Source organism: Lactuca sativa, chromosome 4 (assembly GCF_002870075.4).
Source record: "Lactuca sativa cultivar Salinas chromosome 4, Lsat_Salinas_v11, whole genome shotgun sequence".
Taxonomy (NCBI): domain Eukaryota; kingdom Viridiplantae; phylum Streptophyta; class Magnoliopsida; order Asterales; family Asteraceae; genus Lactuca; species Lactuca sativa.
Genome location: NC_056626.2, coordinates 270,185,301 through 270,206,562, shown reverse-complemented (window position 1 = coordinate 270,206,562; position 21,262 = coordinate 270,185,301). Strand labels below are relative to the sequence as shown.

Here is a 21,262-nt window from a genome sequence, read left to right as displayed (position 1 = left end):
TACAACTGCAGGAACTGTTGGGCAAGCAGTTCATTCGTCCGAGCAGTTCTCCGTGGGGAGTGCAAAATCTCTTCCTCAGGATGAAGGATGGTTCACATCGGATGTGCATCGACTACCAGGAGTTGAATAAGTTGACGGTGAAGAACTGTTATCTACTCCCGAGGATAGATGATCTTTTTGGTCAGTTGCAGGGGGCATCTGGGTTCTCCAAGATAGACCTGAGGTCCGGGTACCATCAGATCAGGTTTAGGGAGGAGGACATGGATAAGACTGCATTTCAGACTCGTTATGGACATTACGAGTTCGTGGTAATGCCATTTGGGCTCTCCAACGCGCCGACAATGTTTATGGGCCTGATGAATCGGGTCTGCAGACCGATGCTCGATCGCTCGATCATTGTGTTCATAGATGATATCTTGGTGTACTCCAAGACCAGGGAGCAACACGAGGAGCATCTTCAGAAGCTATTAGGAGTCTTGAGGTGAGAACGACTTTATGCTAAGTTCTCGAAGTGTGAGTTTTAGTTACGAGAGGTTCAGTTCCTTGGACATCTCGTTAACCAGGAGGGGATTTTGGTCGACTCGGCCAAGATCGAGGTCGTTATGCAGTGGGAGGTTCCAAAATCTCCCTCGGATATCAGGAGCTTTTTAGGATTGGCAGGGTACTACCGGAGATTCATACATGATTTCTCTAAGATTGCGGTACCTCTCACTCGTCTAACGAGGAAGGGGGTGGATTTTCGGTGGGGCCCTGAGCAGCAGACTGCATTCGAGACGCTGAGATAGTGACTTTGCGAGGCGCCAACGTTGACACTCCCGGATGGAGTTGAGGATTTTGTAGTATTTTATGATGCATCGATCACCGGGTTGGGAGCAGTCCTTATGCAGAGAGGACGGGTGATATCATATGTATCGGGAAAACTGAAGTCGCACAAGACGAGATACCCTACTCATGATCTGGAGTTAGGAGCGGTGGTATTCGCTCTCAAGATTTAGAGTCCGCTGTACAATATACACGGACCACAAGAATCTGAGACACATCATAGATCAGCCGAACCTGAAGATGAGGCAGCGCAGGTGGCTGGAGGTAATCAAGATTATGACTGCGAGATCCTTTACCATCTGGGTAAAACAAACATGGTTGCGGACTCTCTGAGCCGCAAGTCAGCTGGATCTTCTACTCCAGTGACATGTATGAGGATATCAGTGGATTCTCCACTTATGAGCCTGATCAGGGAAGCTCAAGTTGAGAGTATGCGACAAGAGAATTGGAAGCTTGAGAGGATTAGGGGTGAGAACACCCAGTTTGTGCAGGATAGTCGGGGATTGTTGACCCGTTGTGATCGGGTTTGGGTTCCGATGTCTGGTGGGGTCAGACAGATTGTTCTGGAGGAGGCTCATAAGTCTCTCTTCTATTCACCCGAGAGCCACCAAGATGTACCAAGATTTGCGATTGAGTTACTGGTGGTCATGCATGAAGAGGGAGATCACATGGTACGTTGAGAGGTGCTTGACCTACCGGATGGTCAAGGCCGAGCATCAGAGGTCGCATGCTCAACTGCAGCCTCTAGAGATTCCCATGTGGAAATAGGAGCAGATCACGATGGATTTCATCACCAAACTACCGAGGACGGCTAGGGGCTTCGACGCTATTTGGGTCATCGTGGATCGATTGACCAAGAGAGCCCACTTTTCAGCGATACGGAGGAGTTCATCGATCGAGAAGCTGGTTGACTTGTATATCCGCGAGATCGTTGCTTGCCATGGGGTACTGGTCTCTATTGTCTCAGACCGTGATGTTCGGTTCACCTCTCGTTTCTGGTAGAATTTCCACGAGGAATTGGGCATGCGGTTGCATTTTATTACAACATATCATTCACAGACATACGGCCAGAGTGAGCGGACCATACAAACTCTCGAGGATATGTTGAGAACCTGTGTTAGTGACTTCGATGGGAGCTATGACTCCTACCTGCCTCTTACAGAGTTCTCTAACAACAACAACTTTCATTCTAGTGTTGGTGCTCCACCATATGAGTTATTGTATGGAAGTATATGTCGCACCCCAGTCCATTGGGGTGAGATTAGTCACAGAGTGATGGGACGTACAGAGTTAGTTCTGCAGACTACCGAGAGGATTCAACAGATTAGACAGCAGTTGCAGACTGCTCAGAGTTGACAGAAGAGTTACCTTTGGTAAAGGTATAGTGGCGACATTGGAAAGGATAAAGGTTTTGTGAAACAAAGAGATACCTTTGGTAAAGGTACAGTGGCGACATTGGAAAGGATCTGAGTGGACTTGGGAGCCAGAGTCCGAGATGCGGGAGCATTATATGGATCTATTTGCTACAACAGACTTCGAGGACGAATTCTAGGTCAAGTGGGGGAGATTTGTAACATCCCGAGATTTGCAGGTGTTTCCAAATCCTCTCTTTTATTATTATTTTGTCATTTGTAGTCCCTGGGGTTGGAAGAGTCGATCCATCAGAAGCCTAAGTGCTAAAGTTGCAACTTTAAGAACAAGACGAGTTTGCTAAGCGTACATAAGGAATGCTGAGCATACTAGACGTGTCCTAGTATGCTGGGCGTACATTTGTGTACGCTGGTTGTACTCACGACAAATGTAAACCCTAATATTTTGGGTTTGGGTGCTATATAAATGTCCTTATGAGCTCAAAACCCTCCATCATCTCAGCCTCCATAGTTTTGAGCCGTTTTCCCTACACCATAACCCCTTTATTAGTGTGTGAGCTAAAAGTGTGTGTTTTGAGTAGTTGGAGAAGAAAGTGTTGCATCAAAAAGTTGGAGAAGGAAGACAAGCTTGTAGATATGAGGTTTCTTTGTGCTCCAGAAGATACAGGAGGTAAAAAGTTCCAACCTTTAAGCTTGTATGATGTAGATCTTTCCATGATAGTTTTATGAAACCATTTCTTGTCCCAAAAGTCCCAAGTTGGTGCATGTTATGTTTTGAACGAGATAAGCTGTCCTTTCAGACCCTATAAAGGGTCCTAAGTGATACAAATGATGTCCCAATGGCTAAAAGTGCCCCATGCATGTAGTAGAAAGGTCTTAATGGATTAAGACCATGTATTAAGAACTTTATGGACGTCCAAAGTCTTAAAGTTCAAGACTTTATGGTTCTAAGGCATATTTGGTCGATGGATCTGGAGTTTGGGTTAAGTGCTTAAACCATTAAGCACTTATTAGGGTTTTGGTGAAACCTTGCATACGTCCTGCGTAATTTTTGTACACCCAACGTACTGAGTAAACCACCCCGATGGTGGTCAGCGCAAAACGGAAGTACGCCCAACATACCAGAGGAGTACGCCCCGCGTACACCATTTGTTGGGCTTTTGACGATTAACGCTTCGGTATTGGACGCCTTTTTGGGCCAGTTTGACATGGGCCTTGCTGGGCTTTCTGAATAAATGTGTTTTGGGCCATTAGTGGTAATAGATCTTACAATGAGGCTTGATTTGGGAGTTGGGGCCCAATTGGGAAAATTAGGCCAATAATGGGCCTTATGCATATGGACTTTTGGATAGTGAATTTGATATTGGGCCTTGGACCAGATTAGAAAAAAGGTAAAACGAACTATGTGGACCCTTAGTCAAGATTGATATCCCATGTGTTGACTTAGTATTCATTATTTTGGATAGTTTGAGATTTTCGGTGAGACAATGGTCGGAGACTTTCAGTCTAGTTCAGCATTACTTGTGAGGTGAGTTCTTCTCACTATATCAACAGGGTCTAAGGTACAATTGCAAACCCAGTTAGGGCATACTAGTCATGCTGAAGGCCTGACAAGCGATCCAGATAGGCTGAAAGCCTTGCGAGACGGTCCAGACGTGCCGATGGCTTGGAGAGCAGTCCAGATAGACTGATGGCCATGCGAGGCGGTCCGGTCAGGCTGATGACTCATTATGCATGTTGTTTATTTGCTATGATATGATTATGATTGTATGACGTTGGTATTTTGGGGGAACTCACTAAGCTTCGGGCTTACAGTTGTTGATTTTGTTTAATTCTGATGATCACGGGAAGACGAAGGCGTGATCGTGCACCTCCTTATATTTTTATGATTTGATTATGGGATATCTGACACGAAAACATTTTGAAAACAAATTTGTAGTAATTATTGGTTTTGAATGATTTACAAAGTTCTAAATTGGCATGATTTTTTATGGATGTTAACACTATGAAATAAAAATGTTTCATGTTAAGCTATAAAGAAATGAGTTCATTGATCTCCTCAATGATTATATTAGTAGGGGTGAGTAATAAATGTTAAGATTATGTTTTCCTCTTTCTATGCACACTTAAAAATATTCTGTGCACCACATACTTCACAAAGTAGTGGGCACCCCATCATTTCTAAGAGCAACAAGTCTCTATTCTAAATCTTCATTTGTTTTATTTTTAAATAATAAAACATAGAGGTTTCTTTAAAATAACCTAGTTTTGATGCAAAAATGCATATAACTAATAACAAAAAGGGACAAAAAATCAACCATTAGTGAGTCGAAGAAAAACCCTCTGTGATGAATGCCAAGAATATTGTCATTGACATCTACAGACAAAAAATAAACACAACAAAAAACTAACAAGATCCTTTTTCTAATTACAAAAATTTTACTAAAAAAATCAAAGTAAAATAAGAAAAAAATCAATATTTTAGATATATCTAACACATCCATTCACCTCGTATCTTACACACCATTTTCAATCAACAACCACTTATCTACTACAAGAAATGGTTATCCGAAACTAACATTGGCGATCCTTGTAATATTTTAGAATATGCATAATTAGAACTTAATGATTGTGGATTTATGTAATATAATCTTAGAGCTATATGCATATTACTAGGGGTGCAAACGAGCCGAGCCGAGCCCGAGCTTGGACTCTTGGTCATGCTCGGCTCGTGCTTGTTTAAGTTATATGAGCTCGAGCTCGAGCTTGGCTCAAGTCGAGCTTTCTTGTACTGAGCTCGGCTCGAGCTTGTAAATAATTATACAAGCTCGACTCGGGCTCGGGGCCGACTCGTTTTTTGTTCGACGTGCCTAAATAAGCTTAAGCTTGACTTGAGCTCGTTAAGAAGCTTGTTTATTAATACTCTAAATTCCTAATTCCCCAAATATGTTTTTATTTTAATATATAAAAATAATAAAAAATTACATTATATAAAAGCTCATTTAGGCTCGCAAGCCTAATCGAGCTTAGTGACATAGGCTCGAGCTCGAGCTCGTTTAATAAACGAGCTTAATATTAAACTCGAGCTCGTTTAAAATTGGTTTCAAGTCGAGCTTTTAACGAGCCGATCCTGATTAGCTCACGGGTAACTTGTATCGTTTGCACCCCTACATATTACACATTAAAGATGACGATAATAGAGGTATATGAACCAAAAAGACCAATTTACCCTTATGTGTGAGGCACATGATTTGCTTTGACCGCTGAAAAACAAATCATAAAATTAAGGATTATATGGACCATGTTTGTAATTTAGTCCAAAAAATGGTTCTCTTGGATTTTAGTAGCAAGAAATTATTTTAGTGCATTAAAGCTATAGATAAGAAAATAGTTCAAGGACTAATGTTGTAGTTTACTCAAAATAATTGGACTCTCGAAGTGGGTGACGGGTCGTTTGGAGTAAGGCACGATGCAGCAACCAAAGTGATATTTGAATCCAAACCCGGAAAACCGGTAAACTTATCGGGTTATAAGTTTTTATAACTATGCCCGACAGTTTTCACCCCTTTTCTCTCTTGTCTTTGCAAGTCTCCAAATGCGTCTCTAATTGCTCATCAACGTACAGCTCAACTTCCAACAACAAATTAAGGTATGTGCACTGTTTCTATACATAAGTTTTCAATAATTCTTTCATTACTATGAATCTTTTCATTTGCATCATTCCAATTTGCTGAATAATTGCTTTAATTAGGGTTTCTTGTAATTGAATGTAATTGTTGCATAGAAGGATGCTTTAATATATTTGCTTGCTGATTTCAATAATTTTGATAACATCTTTTAGCTCATGTAAGGAAAGATTAATCTAGGGTTGCTATATGTGGATTTTGGGGTTTGGAGGTTCAGTTTTGGGATTTATCGTGCTTAGTCGTTAAGATTCGCGTTTAAGTCTAGTGTTTGACATTTTTCATGGAAATCAGATTGCGAGATATGTTTTCTTGGTGTCATTGATGTGATGTAACTTGCTGGGAACTTGCTGTGTAGGATTTAATGAGTTCAAAACTTGAATGTGAATTCAAATGTGTAGTGATTAAAGTTGGTTACCACTTCTGTTCCAAAAACACGAGCGAATTTCATTTTTAATGCCAAATCTAATACTTTTCAAGTGAAAAAAAAATAATTTTTATACCTTTTTGAAGGTCAATGCAGTTAGCAGCTTATTCCTTAAAACTTGAAAATCCTTATCACGTTAACCTGTTTGGCACCTGAAGTCTGAAGTGTAGCTTTTTTGAAAAGAAAGGGAATGTAATTATTTTGGGGGTTGTTAACGTGATGTCGATGTTTATCATGTTTTGCTGGATATAGAAGTAATCAAATATGTAGTTAGTGCTTTGTAGTACTTTTTATCTTTGGAAGGATGAGTGTTTGTGGATTTAACTGACCACTGTCCACTAAGGACTCATGGAATCTGATGTATCGCAGTTTTTGTGGACTTATCTTTGAAAGGTGATGCATGCCTTCGGATCACTCAGGATATGACAAAACACAGCTAGAAGGGTGTAATATTTAACAATAATACTACTTTAAAAAACATTTTTTTTTTTTGTAGTTTTGAATCGTAAGAGTTGGCCCATTACCCATGGTAGAGTGGAGTGATCTTACCACTCACCACTGTTTGGCATTCCCGTGACAACTTCATAAGTTGGAGGTTTGATTTATGATGCAGTTAATCGCGATGAGATGGGAAATGCTTTGTTGATTTCTTTCTAATGTTGTATTGAGCTGGATAATTCAGCCATAACATCATATTCTGAACTTATTAAAGTGGCACTGTTAGTAACAAGCATGCAAATAAAACTTGAGATAGATGTGTGCATTAAGTTTACTGCACAAGGTTACAAGGTGTTGGTTTCAGATGACGGCATGTTAATATTTAATTGCTAGAGACTAGAGAGTTAGAAGACTTTATGTCTTAAATTGATAAAATAAAATTGAATGTTGGATATATCTAGAGGTGTAAAAGTTGAGCTTTATCCAACTCAGAAGGCATGTTAGGCTGGGTTTTACCCATTATTTGCTTTTGTAAAGTGCAAAAACAACTAATAATTCACATGATACAAGTATGGTACACTTGGCTAAGTAGTATGCTTATTTCTTCCTTAACTTTCCCAATTGGCTTGTAATAATAATGGAAAGACACTCATAAGTTTTTCTTTTGCTGTTGGCTTTCAGTTTGTACTCAGGAAAACTGAAGCTGAAAGTACGTAATACATAGATAGGCATCTCAATTCAAAAGCAAGTGTTGGTGGATTGAATGTGAGATGTGACATTTGTTATGAAGGATATCATATTCATATCTAGTAAGTAGGTGAGGTGACAGGATAAAGATGAATCTGCAGACACATATATCATCGGGACAGTTCTCTGGGCAGATACCCAACCAAGGTGGGACATCATTGCCTGGCATACCACATCCACAGCAGCAGAACATAATGCAGAACCCTGGAAGTCAGCGTAATAATCTTAGTATGGAGCCTGGTTTTGTCAAGGCTCGCCAGTTTATACAGGAGAGAATGTAAGTTTCTCATTTACAAACAAACAAACTATATGTCTGCCTGCTTGTTCCTTTCCTTTCTCTTTGTTACTTCCCTTATTTTATTTTTTAAATTATTCACCAAAAGTTGTTGTTTTTCTATGCTCTTAGTCTTAGTGCTGACCTAGTTTTAGACTCGATAAGCTTAGCCCTGGTTCGGTTTCCTGTAAGGGCATGTGACTAGTCCCTCTTTCATCTCAATACCAAGTGATTATAGTTACACCCCCCCTCCCTTCCCCTCCTTGTGTTGATTTATTATCCATCATGCCTGCTTGGTAGATCTGATCTTTTTTTGTGTGTGTGTCTAATTTGATCTTTTTCTACTCTTAATGTTTTTAAATCTTCTTCTCCAGCTATGAATTCTTAATGCAGCGACAAAAAACACAAGAGATAGCTCCAAAGAAGGTGATGGACATTGTTAGACGCTTAGAAGAAGGCCTGTTCAAGACTGCAACCACAAAGGTAAAATCTTTCTAGTTTTCTTTGCATTGAATTTTGAAAGAATCCGACCATCTCTTTAGTGCGATGTAGTCGATAGCAGGAAACATATCCGACTAAAATATACAGTTGAACTTTACTCACTTTTTAGTAATAACTATGAATTATTATTTTATGTTTTAGGAGGAATACATGAATTTAGATACATTGGAAAACCGTTTACATATTCTAATCAGACGCCTCCCGTTGAGCAACCAAAATCAACAGTATCAGCAACAAGGCAATACTTCTGTTCCCATGGGAACAATGATTCCAAATCCGGGCATGCCACAAAGTGGGAACTCAAATATAATGGCCACATCATCTATGGATAACTCCTTTGTTGTGGGTGGTGGTAATAGCATGATGTCATCACCTGTGAACACAGGAAACCTTTTACCTAATACCACCCGAATTTCCAGTGGGATGCAAAATGGTTCCTTGGGGTCATCTGATGGTAATTTTTGCCTCTCATTATTTTATATATTATCGACTTTTCTTCTACTCTGTATCAAAATGTTGGATCCACTTTGGCAGGAGGTTTGATGAATAGTTATCAACAGTCAACATCAAAGTTTTCCAGTGGAAACAGTTTGATTTCATCAATGGGTGCACAAAGAATGGGCAGCCAGATGATGCCTACTCCTGGATTTAATAATAGTAGCGCTGCAAGTAATCAGTCTTACATGAACACAGATATGTCCAACAATGTTGTTGGGCTATCGACTATTGACTCAACAATGGTATCTCAGCCAATGAACCAAAAGCACCAAGTTGGTGGCCAGAACAGTCGCATATTACATAGCCTTGGGAGCCATATGGGTGGTGGAATCAGGTCTAGTTTACAACAGAAAGCTTATGGGTTTTCAAATGGCTCAATAAACAACGGATTAGGAATGATGGCCAATAATTCACCTATGATGAATGGTTCAGGAACCTCAGAAAGCTATGTGACACCTTCTCATTATGGGAACATGAATGTCCATCAACAACACATGTCACAGGGTACTCTCTCTCTCTCTCTCTGAATATATACATATATTTTGACATGTTTGCTTTTGCCACTTTAGTATCCTCCTTAATGTTGATGGGGTACCTAATACGTATACTTTGCAGGTGATGGTTATGGGAGTAGCACCACTGATTCTTCTCGAACCGGAAACTTTTATGTTCCCACAACCTCAAATACATCAATGATGAATAATCAAAACATGAATCCAGTAAGCTTGCATGCACTACATAACACGAGTGCTCCTTTGATGGTGAATCAGTCAAATCTGCTCAATACTCAGCAGCAGGCAGAAAAGATGAATTTCAGGTCTCAACATTCACTACATGAGACTCCTATGCAATCTCAGCAGGCTGTTCATTTTCAACAACAACAACAACAACAACAACTTGTTCAAAATCAAAGTCAACAGATGCAGCAGAATCAGCATTTGTCATATGGTCAGTCTCAGCTGCTGCCACAGCCACATGATCCTGTCAGTCAAATAAAATCTGAGCCTGGAATGGTGGGGGGTCACAGTGAAGCTTTACAGCCACAGGTCTCTGACCATTTTCAGTCTTCCCAGACAATTAATCACTTCCAACACAACTCCATGGAAGACCATAGCATGGGTAGCCAATTGCAGAATCTTACACCAGGCTCTCAGGGGGTGTCTGACACTTCACAGCAGATGCAGCAATTGCTTCAACAACACCAATTTGTTGACACTCAAACTGGGCTGCAGGGCCAATGGCATTCGAGATCTCAAGAAGTGGCCCACGTAGACGTAGTGGGCAACGTGTCAAACCAGAATAATAATAATAATAATAATAATGTCCAACAAGAATTTAATCAAAGAATAGCAGGGCAAGATCAAGCTCAGAGGAACAATCTTTCTTCAGAAGAATCCATCACACATCAAATCACCACCAATAGATCAGTAGATCCGCCAAACTCTGCTAATTTAAACCGTGAATTGCAGTTCAAGAATCAACAAAGGTGGCTATTGTTCTTGCGGCATGCTCGTAAATGCTCACACCCACCAGGGAAATGTCCAGAAGTCAATTGCATCACTGCTCAAAAGCTGTTGAACCATATATCATCATGTAATGATTTGGTTCAATGTCAATATCCTCGTTGTCCTAGGACAAAGGTATTACTTCAACATCATAGGCACTGTAGGGATTCAACCTGTCCTGTTTGTGTCCCAGTAAAACGTTTTGTTCAACTGAAAGGGAGCCACCGTACAGATTCTAATTCTGGCAATGGATCCTGTGAACATCCTAATGGTGGCACCAGTAGATATAACAATAACAATAATAATACCAAGATGAGTCCATCTGTTGTTGAAACTTCAGAAGATCTACATCCAACTTTAAAGAGGATGAAAATAGAGCAGTCATCATCACAATCACTAGCTTCCGAAAGTGAAAATCCTGTCATACCATTACCACTACCAGTACCACCTCCTGTCGTTGAGGAAGTATTCCATGAAGAAGAAGAAGAAGCTGAAATTGGTGACACGAATACTCCAACTGTTACTGGGGTAAAAGTGGAAATTCCTGCGAGTTCTGTTGTGCCCATTAACATTAAGCAGGAGGTTGTTAAGACTGAGAAAGAGGTGGAGGTGGTCCAGCCTATTATACAGGAAAGTACATCACTTCCTGCAGAACCTTCTACTGGAACCAAGTCCGGGAAGCCAAAAATAAAGGGAGTATCAATGATTGAGTTGTTTACACCAGAGCAGGTTCGTGAGCATATAACAGGTCTCAGGCAGTGGGTTGGCCAGGTCAGAATCTGCATTTTACTTTATGGATAATGGAGCTGTGTTTGTTTTGTGTTTGTTTTTGAATCTCTCATTTTATACAGAGCAAAGCAAAAGTAGAAAAGAATCAAGCTCTGGAACACTCGATGAGTGAGAACTCGTGTCAACTATGTGCAGTTGAAAAGCTCAGTTTTGAACCCCCGCCTATATATTGCACACCTTGTGGTGCTCGCATCAAGAGAAATGCTATGTTCTACACTGTTGGAACTGGTGATACCCGACACTACTTTTGCATTCCATGCTATAACGATTCCCGTGGAGACACTATCAATGTTGATGGAACTAATGTTTTGAAAGCTAGATTTGAGAAAAAGAAAAATGATGAGGAGACCGAAGAATGGGTATGTTGTGTACCCTTATATATAAGTATATATCTATATATATTCTAATTTCTTGTGGGGTCCCATCTGCACTGCAGTGGGTTCAATGTGACAGGTGTGAAGCCTGGCAGCATCAAATATGTGCGCTATTTAATGGTCGAAGAAATGATGGGGGGCAAGCAGATTATACTTGTCCAAATTGTTATATGGAAGAAGTTGAAAGAGGAGAGCGGATGCCTCTACCACAGAGTGCTGTGCTTGGAGCAAAAGATTTACCTCGAACCATACTCAGTGATCACATAGAGAGCAGGTTGTTTGGAAAACTGAAGCAGGAGAGACTAGAGCGTGCAAGGTTCTATGGGAAAACTTATGATGAGGTGAATGTTGATGTTATAATCCCAAAAACAGAAATCAGGACATAATATAAGACAACTCCATACCATACATTGTGAATGAACAAAGTATGTATCTTACATTTTCTTTATTATCAGGTTCCTGGAGCAGAAGCACTTGTTGTCAGAGTGGTCTCTTCTGTGGACAAGAAGTTGGAAGTCAAGCAACGATTTCTTGAGATCTTTCAAGAGGAAAATTACCCTGTGGAGTTTGGGTATAAGTCTAAGGTATTTCAACTGCAAGCAACGTACCACTTTCGTTGATTTGTTTATTATAGCATCTCTTCCTAAAATCTACCCAAATTCCAAACAGCTCTATCATTGAATGAATTTTTCAAAGTTTAGTGACTTAATAAGAAAACAAAAAAGTTCAAATTACACAATCCGTTATCTTGTGGTTCTGGTATGTATGTGAATCCCTAAACTAGGCTTTTCTTGTTTTAGGTAGTTCTGTTGTTTCAGAAAATTGAAGGTGTAGAAGTGTGTCTTTTTGGTATGTATGTTCAAGAATTTGGAGCAGAATGTCCGCAGCCAAACCATCGGCGTGTTTATCTTTCTTATCTGGATTCAGTCAAGTACTTCAGGCCTGAGATTAAGGCTGTGACAGGGGAGGCTCTTCGTACATTTGTATATCATGAAATTCTGGTATGTAAGTCTGTCGAGTTAGATCTTGCATATTAGGTTGATTTAAAAATAACCTATTTTATTACATTCTGTTTCCAGATAGGTTACCTAGAATATTGCAAATTACGTGGTTTCACAAGTTGCTATATTTGGGCATGCCCTCCATTGAAGGGGGAAGATTATATCTTGTATTGCCATCCTGAAATCCAGAAGACACCAAAATCTGATAAACTAAGAGAATGGTGAGTGCGTCGATTACTTTCTTTTGGTATGATAGATAGAGTTGGGAAAGGAATGGAATGCTTCATTGATCACTTTTTTAGCAAATGTGATCCCTTCCATTTCTATTTATGTAAACTTTTCAGAGATTTTCTTTTTCATTAAAAGGTTTGCAATTTTATTTTTTAAAAAACAAATAGAATATATATTTTCTATTAATTATGGTTGTAACGAACTTTTAGAATTTTTAAAATTTTAGTTTGTAAACAGAAAAAATTTGTGCCCTTTTGCTATTTATGTAAGAGTATCTTTTTATAAAATAGTTCAAATTATTATTTTTTTCAAAAACAACTAGAATATGTATTTTCTATTATAATCATATTGGGGTGTTTCAATGGTATGTTTAAAATTTTAGTTTGTAAACAGTTTTTTTTTTCAGTAATAAATAATATACAAAGTAGAGCTACAAATATACATTGTTTTTATATTATAATCTTATTTCGGTTTTAATGAGCTTTCAGTGTGTTATTTGTATTTTTATTTAAATTACAATTTTATTTTCTAAAAATAACTAGAAAATACATTTTTTTTTATTTGGATTTTAGTGAGCTTTTAGTATGTTTAGTTTGTAAATAAAAGTTCCATTAATTATAGTTAAATAATGTATAGAGTAGAGCTTAAAGTAGCATGCCCTTATAAAAAACTCATTCCATTCCTATAAGCCAACGAAACATGGTCATGGAATGTAATTGACTCATTTCATTCCATCCAAGCAAACAGAGGCAGGAAGTAAGTAGTATTACTGATGCATTTATGTGACGTGGATTATGTTTGTTTGTGTATGACTATCAGGTATCTGTCAATGTTGAGAAAAGCTACAAAGGAAAATATTGTAGTAGATCTGACTAATCTATACGATCATTTCTTTGTGTCTTCTGGTGAATGTAAAGCCAAGGTGACTGCAACTCGATTGCCATATTTTGATGGAGACTATTGGCCTGGTGCTGCTGAGGATATAATCTATCAGCTTCGTCAGGAAGAGGATGGAAGAAAGCAAAATAGGAAAGGATCCATAAAGAAGACACTAAACAAAAGAGCTCTCAAAGCTTCTGGTCAAACCGATCTTACTGGGAATGCATCCAAAGATCTGCTACTCATGCATAGGGTAATTCTCAATCATATCTTATACTAAACCTATTTATTATTTAACAAGCATGAATTCTAAGAAAATCTATTAACACTACACCCTTGAAATAAAGAGCTTTTTGGTTAAAATATCATTTAATTTATTATTGGTCTTACGATGATACCCTTAATATGCACACATGCTGGATTAAAAAAAACAAAGATAACAAACCGACAGATTAAAATTTAAAATAAATCTGTTTACTTTAGTTAATTTGTTTCTGGACCAGAGTGCAAAATTTGAATATTCTTTTTCTTACACTTGTAATCTGTTTGGTGTACAGCTTGGTGAAACAATTTCCCCAATGAAGGAAGATTTCATTATGGTTCACTTACAGCATGCATGCACTCATTGCTGCATCCTCATGGTATCTGGAACACGTTGGGTTTGCAATCAGTGCAAAAAGTTTCAGCTCTGTGATAAGTAAGCACTTTCGGTTGAACTATTTCCATTTTGACATATTCTGGTGCATCAGTTTATTTGTTATAATCTTAACCAGTTCTGGTTTGGGATAAATTCAAAAAATAACACTCTACTTTTATTTATTTGTGTATTATAGCATTGTACTTTCATCTCTTTCTATTACAGGATTGTATTCTGCATTTTTTTTTCTTAATAAGACAATCGACCCAATTATAGTATTGAACATGCTTTGTAAATTGGATGACATTGCTCTAACTGGGTTTAATATTTCAAGTAGAATTCTGTCATAGGAAATAATGGAATTAGGTTGCTTTTATAATCAAAAAATCAATGGAAGTACACCGCTATTTCTTGCATTTACGCTATTTCCATTTTGACAAAGACAATATATGCCATGCTAGCTTTTCTTTAATAAATAAAATGAATAAGATATATATGAAGTTAGCATTGTGGTCAGCTTGAAACTTATATATATATATATATATATATATATATATATATATATATATATATATATATATATATATATATATATATATTTATCAGTTATTTATTATCTGTGGATGATGAGGGAGTATGTGAAAATAGAAAGAGTGAATCATAAGACAGAAATATAGTAATCATGAACAGAAAATCGACAAACAGTTCAATCCTTAGTTCCTCACCCGAAGCCCCATTTATTTATAGAATTTCCTAACATTTCAATCCTAATCCATAAACACCTAAACCTTAATATTTCTCCATAAATACATAATGGGAGTTTGTTTTTGTTTTTAAAATGTATGTAATGTTTGGTTGTGATTATGACTTGCAGGTGTTATGAAATTGAACAAACACTCGAGGATAGGGAGAGACATCCTATTCATCATAGGGAGAAACATCCTCTTTATCCTGTAAGTTTCTCCTTACATGGGACAGGAAAAGCTTTCTAGAGTTATTTTTGACGAGGAGGGCATGTGCAAAAGATTAAGAACAAGTCTTTGGGTGGGACAAAAAAAAAAAAAAAAAAATTTTGTCCAGTTCCATTCCCTGCCAAATGCAGTAGTAGTACAATGCTATCCTGTGCTGCATAACAAACAGGCTGTCAGCTCTAACATTTATTATTAGGGAAAATGATCCAAAATGGCAACCAATACCACAAAATTTACCCATTAGGCCACTTAAGTTTTAATTGCGGAAACATTAAAATACCATTGTCTCATATGTGACCGGTTAAAGTTGGTATTTAAAACCAAATTGAAAGTTTGTTTCCTTATTGGGTGCAAATGCAATTAAAACTTGAGTGACCTAACGAGTAAATTTTGTGTTATTGGTTGCCATTTTCCCTTATTATAAAGATGTCTTTGGTTTGTGGATTCGAATGGAATTGAAATTTGAGATTCAATTCCATGGTGTGTCTGGTTGTCAAATGGACGGAATGGATTTCTTCTTTCCTGAGGGAGTGGAAGGAACATTCTTCCTTTTTTTTTTTGTTAAAAGACGAAAATATCCTCATATATATTAAAATAAGGTCAATGTCATATGAATGGGTAACAGCATTTCTGGTGTTCAAATTGTTTTAAAGAAGTAGCATCAGAAGACAACCAAGTAGATTGTTTTTCTGTTCATAAAATACCCTTATTTTTAAGTGTTTTATGAACAAAAGGTTCCAGTTGCTTACCTTGGATAGTAATTAAAAACAAACAATGGTGATTATTTTGCCCATATATACGACATTAACCCATTAAATAGATAAACACAATATATATATATATATATATATATATATATATATATATATATATATATATATATATATATATATATATATATTATGGAATTGCGTTCCATTTCCTGCGGACGAAAGTGATTTAAGAAATTCCATTCGCGCGTTGTGTTGTGCAGATTGAAATCGACGACGTGTCAGCAGATACAAAAGATAAAGACGAGATTCTGGAAAGCGAATTTTTCGACACGCGACAAGCTTTTCTGAGCCTGTGCCAAGGAAACCATTACCAATACGACACCCTTCGTCGTGCAAAACATTCCTCAATGATGGTGTTATACCATCTTCACAATCCAACCGCTCCTGCATTCGTAATGACATGCAACCGATGTCATAACGACATTGAAACAGGTCAAGGTTGGCGCTGTGAGATTTGCCCAGAATTTGACGTCTGCAATGCTTGCTATTATAAAGATGGAGGTGTCGATCATCCTCATAAGTTGACAACTCATCCATCCATTGCCGAACGTGATGCACAAAATAAAGAAGCCCGACAACTACGAGTTGTTCAGGTATAAAAATAAAATATAAATATAATCTCCTTATAGGCTATAGCAATTTGCATCTACTTACTTACTTGCTAATCTTTTGTTGTGGATGATTATTTTATTGCATTGCAGCTTAGGAAAATGCTTGATCTGCTTGTACATGCATCTCAGTGTCGGTCTCCGCTTTGTCAGTACCCGAATTGTCGGAAGGTGAAGGGACTTTTCCGACATGGGATACAGTGCAAAGTACGTGCATCCGGTGGGTGTGTTCTTTGTAAGAAAATGTGGTATCTTCTTCAACTCCATGCCCGAGCATGTAAAGAATCCCAATGTCATGTACCCCGCTGCAGGTTTCTAATTCTTTATCTTTCTTCTTTTTTCTCCATCTCCCCCTCTTCGTTACAACAACATTTTCAAATTTGCTTAAACTAGTACAACAACTTAGTTGACGTTTCAAAAAGGAAAGAAAGCAACCAACTTTAATCTTTTTACCGATATTGGTAGGCCATTATAGCAATGTACTTACGGATAATATTAATATGTATATTACCATTATTGGTGGCAAACTGCAATCATGTTGCTATTGTGGGTAAGGAAATATAAGTTTGTTGCTGTTATGGATAAAAAATAACTAGACTACTATTTTAGTATTATGGGTGGAAAATGAAGCATGTTGTCCATATTGGTAGCAAGGGTAAACCTATAATAGGTATGTACAATGTACTTGCATTTTATTACCAACAATAGGCAATAGCTGTATGTAACCCATAATATGTTACCTAATCCTATAATATAATAGCAATTCTCTACCCATTATAACAATTTCTGTATTGATAGTTGCAACTTGAAGTATATTACCCATATTGCCATATTGGTAGTGATATGTAAGTATGTTGTATAATAGCAACTTACTTACATTTCTTTTAATATTTTATAGCAATGTGCCTACAGTTCTTTACCCTTTATTTATAATGATGATAGCAATATGTAAAAAAAATAAAGTTAGTATTGTATATTAACCATCATGGTTGCAAAATGTAAGTATGTTGTCATTACGAGTAAAGAAATATAATTATGTATAATAAGAAAGTACATTGCTATTATCCACCAAAAACTCTTGGTATTGTTATGGGTAAAATATCATAATTACATCGCTATTATGTATAACAACAAAGTACATTGCTATTTGTTATCCACAAATAAAGTGCATGTAGGTTGGTATTATGGGTGGACAATTTAAGTACATAGTAAAGTAGATTGCTATTCCCTGCAATTAGTAAACTAGGTTGCTATATATATATATATGTATATATATGTTGGGCTTGGCCCTGTTGTTTATATGTATAATAAATACATTGATTTGATTCCACATTACAGAGATCTGAAGGAACATTTGAGAAGACTGCAACAACAGTCTGATAGCCGGCGGAGGGCCGCTGTAATGGAGATGATGAGGCAGCGTGCGGCCGAAGTTGCTGATGGCAGCTGAAGAGGGTAAACTTGTAAATATATATATATATTAATTAATTAAAAAAAATGCTTATCAGCAGGCAAGGCAAGGCAAGGCATCTCGCTTGTTTTCCAACTCCCAAGTGCAGGTTGTATGTATCATATTGTTATCTGAACAATTTTGAAGTCTATTTGATGAACCAAATGAAAAAGGTGACTGAGAGAGCTTTTAAAAGCATAGTATAGGCACGCATCGCATAGAAACAAACAAGATAATGATGAAAATGAAATGGTCCCCATTCCCTTCCCTTTGTTCATTGTTGTACTTGTACACTCACTTGTACTTATTGATTTGAAACAATTGTTGTAGATGTTTAAAGCTGAAAAGGAATCAACGGACACTACATGACATGTCATGGTGTGGTGTGGTGCTAATACATTATTACATTTTCTCGACATTTTATGATTATATTTGTATTCCCATAACATAAATGTATTTTGTTACCTTTTGAGGGTGGGCTGTGTTTGTTTTCATATTATTAATTTCTCGTGGAGTTCCACATATATATAATACAAGAAGCTTGATATACAAATTGATGCATTTATACACACACGTATAAATACCTACAAATGCAAGTTAAAAGAAGGGAATCCAAAGAAAGTTTCTATGAAGAAGGAAGAGTAGCAAGCCATGGGACAAGCTTCTCATGGACCAAATTTGGTCTATCATCATGAGGGCAATGTCCCACACCTTCTAATACATAAAGACTAATATTTTCAACTTGAGATGGTAATGATGAAAAGTATCTACCAACCGGCCCATCAAGAGGCGTAAACGGATCTTCATTGCCCCATAGAATCAGGACCGGCAGTTTAATTTTTGGCATCAATTGGACCGGGCTTGGCCCAGGTGGCCCTGTCACAATGGACACAAACGCATCCAGTGCCCCTTCATCAAGTGCTGGTTCCCTGATTATCTGTTGCAAGTTTAACAAATTTTTTAATTATCATCAGTTAATCTTTTATTAAGAAATATAAAAAGTTAACCAGATGTTTTTAAAACTCAAATAAGATTTGTAATAGAAGCATATTTTTCTACTTCATTTTAGAAAACAAAATTTCAATTTATTTATTTTTAAAAGGTTATTAAAAGTTGTATAAATGGAAGTTGGTTACACCGCAAGTTTTCTATTTCATTTCATGATGGAATGCAAAAAAGAAAAGACCCTAAGGAACGAAAGGTTCATTCCATTCAATCAGACAAACACAAACAACTTTGTATCATCGGAATGAACCATTTTTCATCCTTTTCACGACTCAATCATACCAAAGAGGAAAAAAGGAAAAGGATTGCAAAGATGGGATAAAGAAAGTGTTGTTCCTGCATTAAGTAAAATTAAATCAAATAATACCTGTATGAGATCTTCATCCACAGAGTCCTTGTTTCCATAAACTGATGATAGGATGTTTCTAAGACTCTCTCTGAATAAAATGCACAATAACTTATATTAAAAAAAAAGGAGTAATATTCTCGAGAATGACAGATCCATGAAGCAAGAAAATAGAGAACCTTTGCCTGACACGTTCAAAGAAGAATGATGCAATTCCCTTTTGCTTCAACAAGAAATCAATTAACAATAATAAAGGAAATATAAGCTTAATTCGCCAATCATCAACTATCGCCTTATTGTTCATGCCACCCGCACAGTTGAGCAAAACAAGCCCTTCAACCTGTGACTGCTGACCATCTACTTCAACAAAATGAAATGCAGGTGAAGAAATAGCAACTTTTATTTATTAGTATTTTAAAGCATCGTAATTTCATTTTCTTTCTATTATAACAATCCACTTTCATTTTTTTTCCCTTATGAACGCATCGGACATCAATCCAGTCCAAACACAGTGCAAAATGTTATATTTTGTCTTCACTGTGTAACAAATGGGCCCTAAAAGCACATAAAAAACACACAACACACCTGCAGCAGCAATAACACAAGCAAGACTTCCAACAGAGTTCCCAATCAACACTGTAGGCCTTTGGACAATTTCATCCACGAAATCCAATATCAACTGTTATGATTATTATTATTATTATTATTATTATTAGGTGGTGCATAAGATTGAATCTTGTAAATACAACAATAACCAAACTTCAACCAATTAAACATATACCTCTGCCCATGCTTCCATGGTGTATTCGAAGCCAGCAGGCTTGTCAGAAGCACCAAAACCAAGAAGATCAATGGCATAAACTGTATTGGTCTCACCCAAAGTTGGGATATTCCTGGTACAATCTCAAACTTTAAAAGACAGCTTCAACCATTTGCTAAAACAGCCAGTAAGGGAGAATTGCAAATTTAACTACTTACCATAGGAAACGAAGAAATAAATTTAGGAATTTGATTAATCACTTACTAGCTAATCATTAATCAAACCAAATTTCAAATTGTAGAACTAGTTATCAATTTCTTCCATAATGTTAAGAATCCACACTATGTTTTTTTTTCCTGGTAAATATGGAGTTTAAGATAACGGTAGCCCCATTTCCATAGATGAAATGGAAATACCAAATCCAAATCATTATCGAACATTCATACATCAGAATAAGAGAAAATCCGTCAAATACCTGCGCCAATGAGCAACAGAGGCACCAAAACCATGAACAAGAAGCAGCGGAGGGTTTGATTTCTGACAATTTTGTCCTTCATATTTCAAGTAATTAATAGTGTAACCTCTCCACTCCCACTTACTGCACCTATCTTTGATTTGATTCACTTCCAACGGCGTAATTGGCAAAACCTCATCGTCTCTTATCTCATCGCTGGTAGCACTCGCGCTTGTACTCCTGCAAATTCCAGAAGCCGATGAGATAGAATAACTCTTACTCAGATTGATTCCATCGAAAGAACTTCCGCCGATGATTTTCCGGCGAACATTAAGCAAGTTTGCCGCACGGCGTTGTGTAAGTATCGGAACTGGTGGTTGTCGCTGAAGGATAGCTGTTGCCTTTACCGCCACTGCCATTTTTTGTTTCTTTTTTATTTAGTTAATTCCTAACATTTTCTCTAGTACCAATTGTATGTTTCATTTTACACCCCTAAGAATAAAGGACGTTATAATTTAGGGAAAATGACTTAAAAAGGTAACAAAATTTTTAAAATGTACAAAAAAAAGACTGTTGCTTTCTTTGTAGTACACAATATACCATTAAAGTACATTTTTGGTACACAAAATATCAACGAAATACATATGTGTTCAAATAAAACCTTGTGCTAACCGGTTATCTCAGGTAAACGGAAAAATGACTTAAAAGGGCAACGAAGT

The 21,262-nt window shown here is 37.3% G+C and overlaps 2 protein-coding genes across 3 annotated transcripts; one reads left to right on the top strand and one right to left on the bottom strand.

Moving 5' to 3' along the window:
* The first annotated feature begins 5,706 nt into the window (after positions 1–5,706).
* LOC111903998 (histone acetyltransferase HAC1) lies at positions 5,707–18,396 on the top strand. 2 transcript variants are annotated; one of them, XM_023899774.3, is made up of 18 exons: positions 5,707–5,841; positions 7,422–7,764; positions 8,136–8,244; positions 8,404–8,716; positions 8,797–9,264; positions 9,376–11,036; positions 11,117–11,413; positions 11,491–11,769; positions 11,884–12,012; positions 12,229–12,429; positions 12,508–12,650; positions 13,480–13,792; positions 14,097–14,236; positions 15,051–15,129; positions 16,121–16,513; positions 16,622–16,839; positions 17,867–17,983; positions 18,309–18,396. In XM_023899774.3, exons 2-17 carry the CDS (start codon positions 7,577–7,579, stop codon positions 17,976–17,978), a joined length of 5,043 nt encoding a protein of 1,680 aa, XP_023755542.2. In that variant the 5' UTR covers positions 5,707–5,841; positions 7,422–7,576; the 3' UTR covers positions 17,979–17,983; positions 18,309–18,396. The 2 variants fall into 2 exon arrangements, with proteins under 2 accessions (XP_023755542.2, XP_023755541.2); XM_023899773.3 differs by having other exon boundaries at positions 17,867–18,396.
* A 104-nt stretch (positions 18,397–18,500) lies between these two features.
* LOC111903999 (pheophytinase, chloroplastic) lies at positions 18,501–20,992 on the bottom strand. The gene is made up of 6 exons (XM_023899775.3): positions 20,565–20,992; positions 20,111–20,222; positions 19,915–20,008; positions 19,509–19,686; positions 19,351–19,420; positions 18,501–18,915 (listed from the first exon to the last, which is right to left on the bottom strand). The coding sequence occupies exons 1-6, from the start codon at positions 20,960–20,962 to the stop codon at positions 18,604–18,606; spliced, it is 1,164 nt and encodes a 387-aa protein (XP_023755543.1). The 5' UTR covers positions 20,963–20,992; the 3' UTR covers positions 18,501–18,603.
* Between the last annotated feature and the right edge of the window lie 270 nt (positions 20,993–21,262).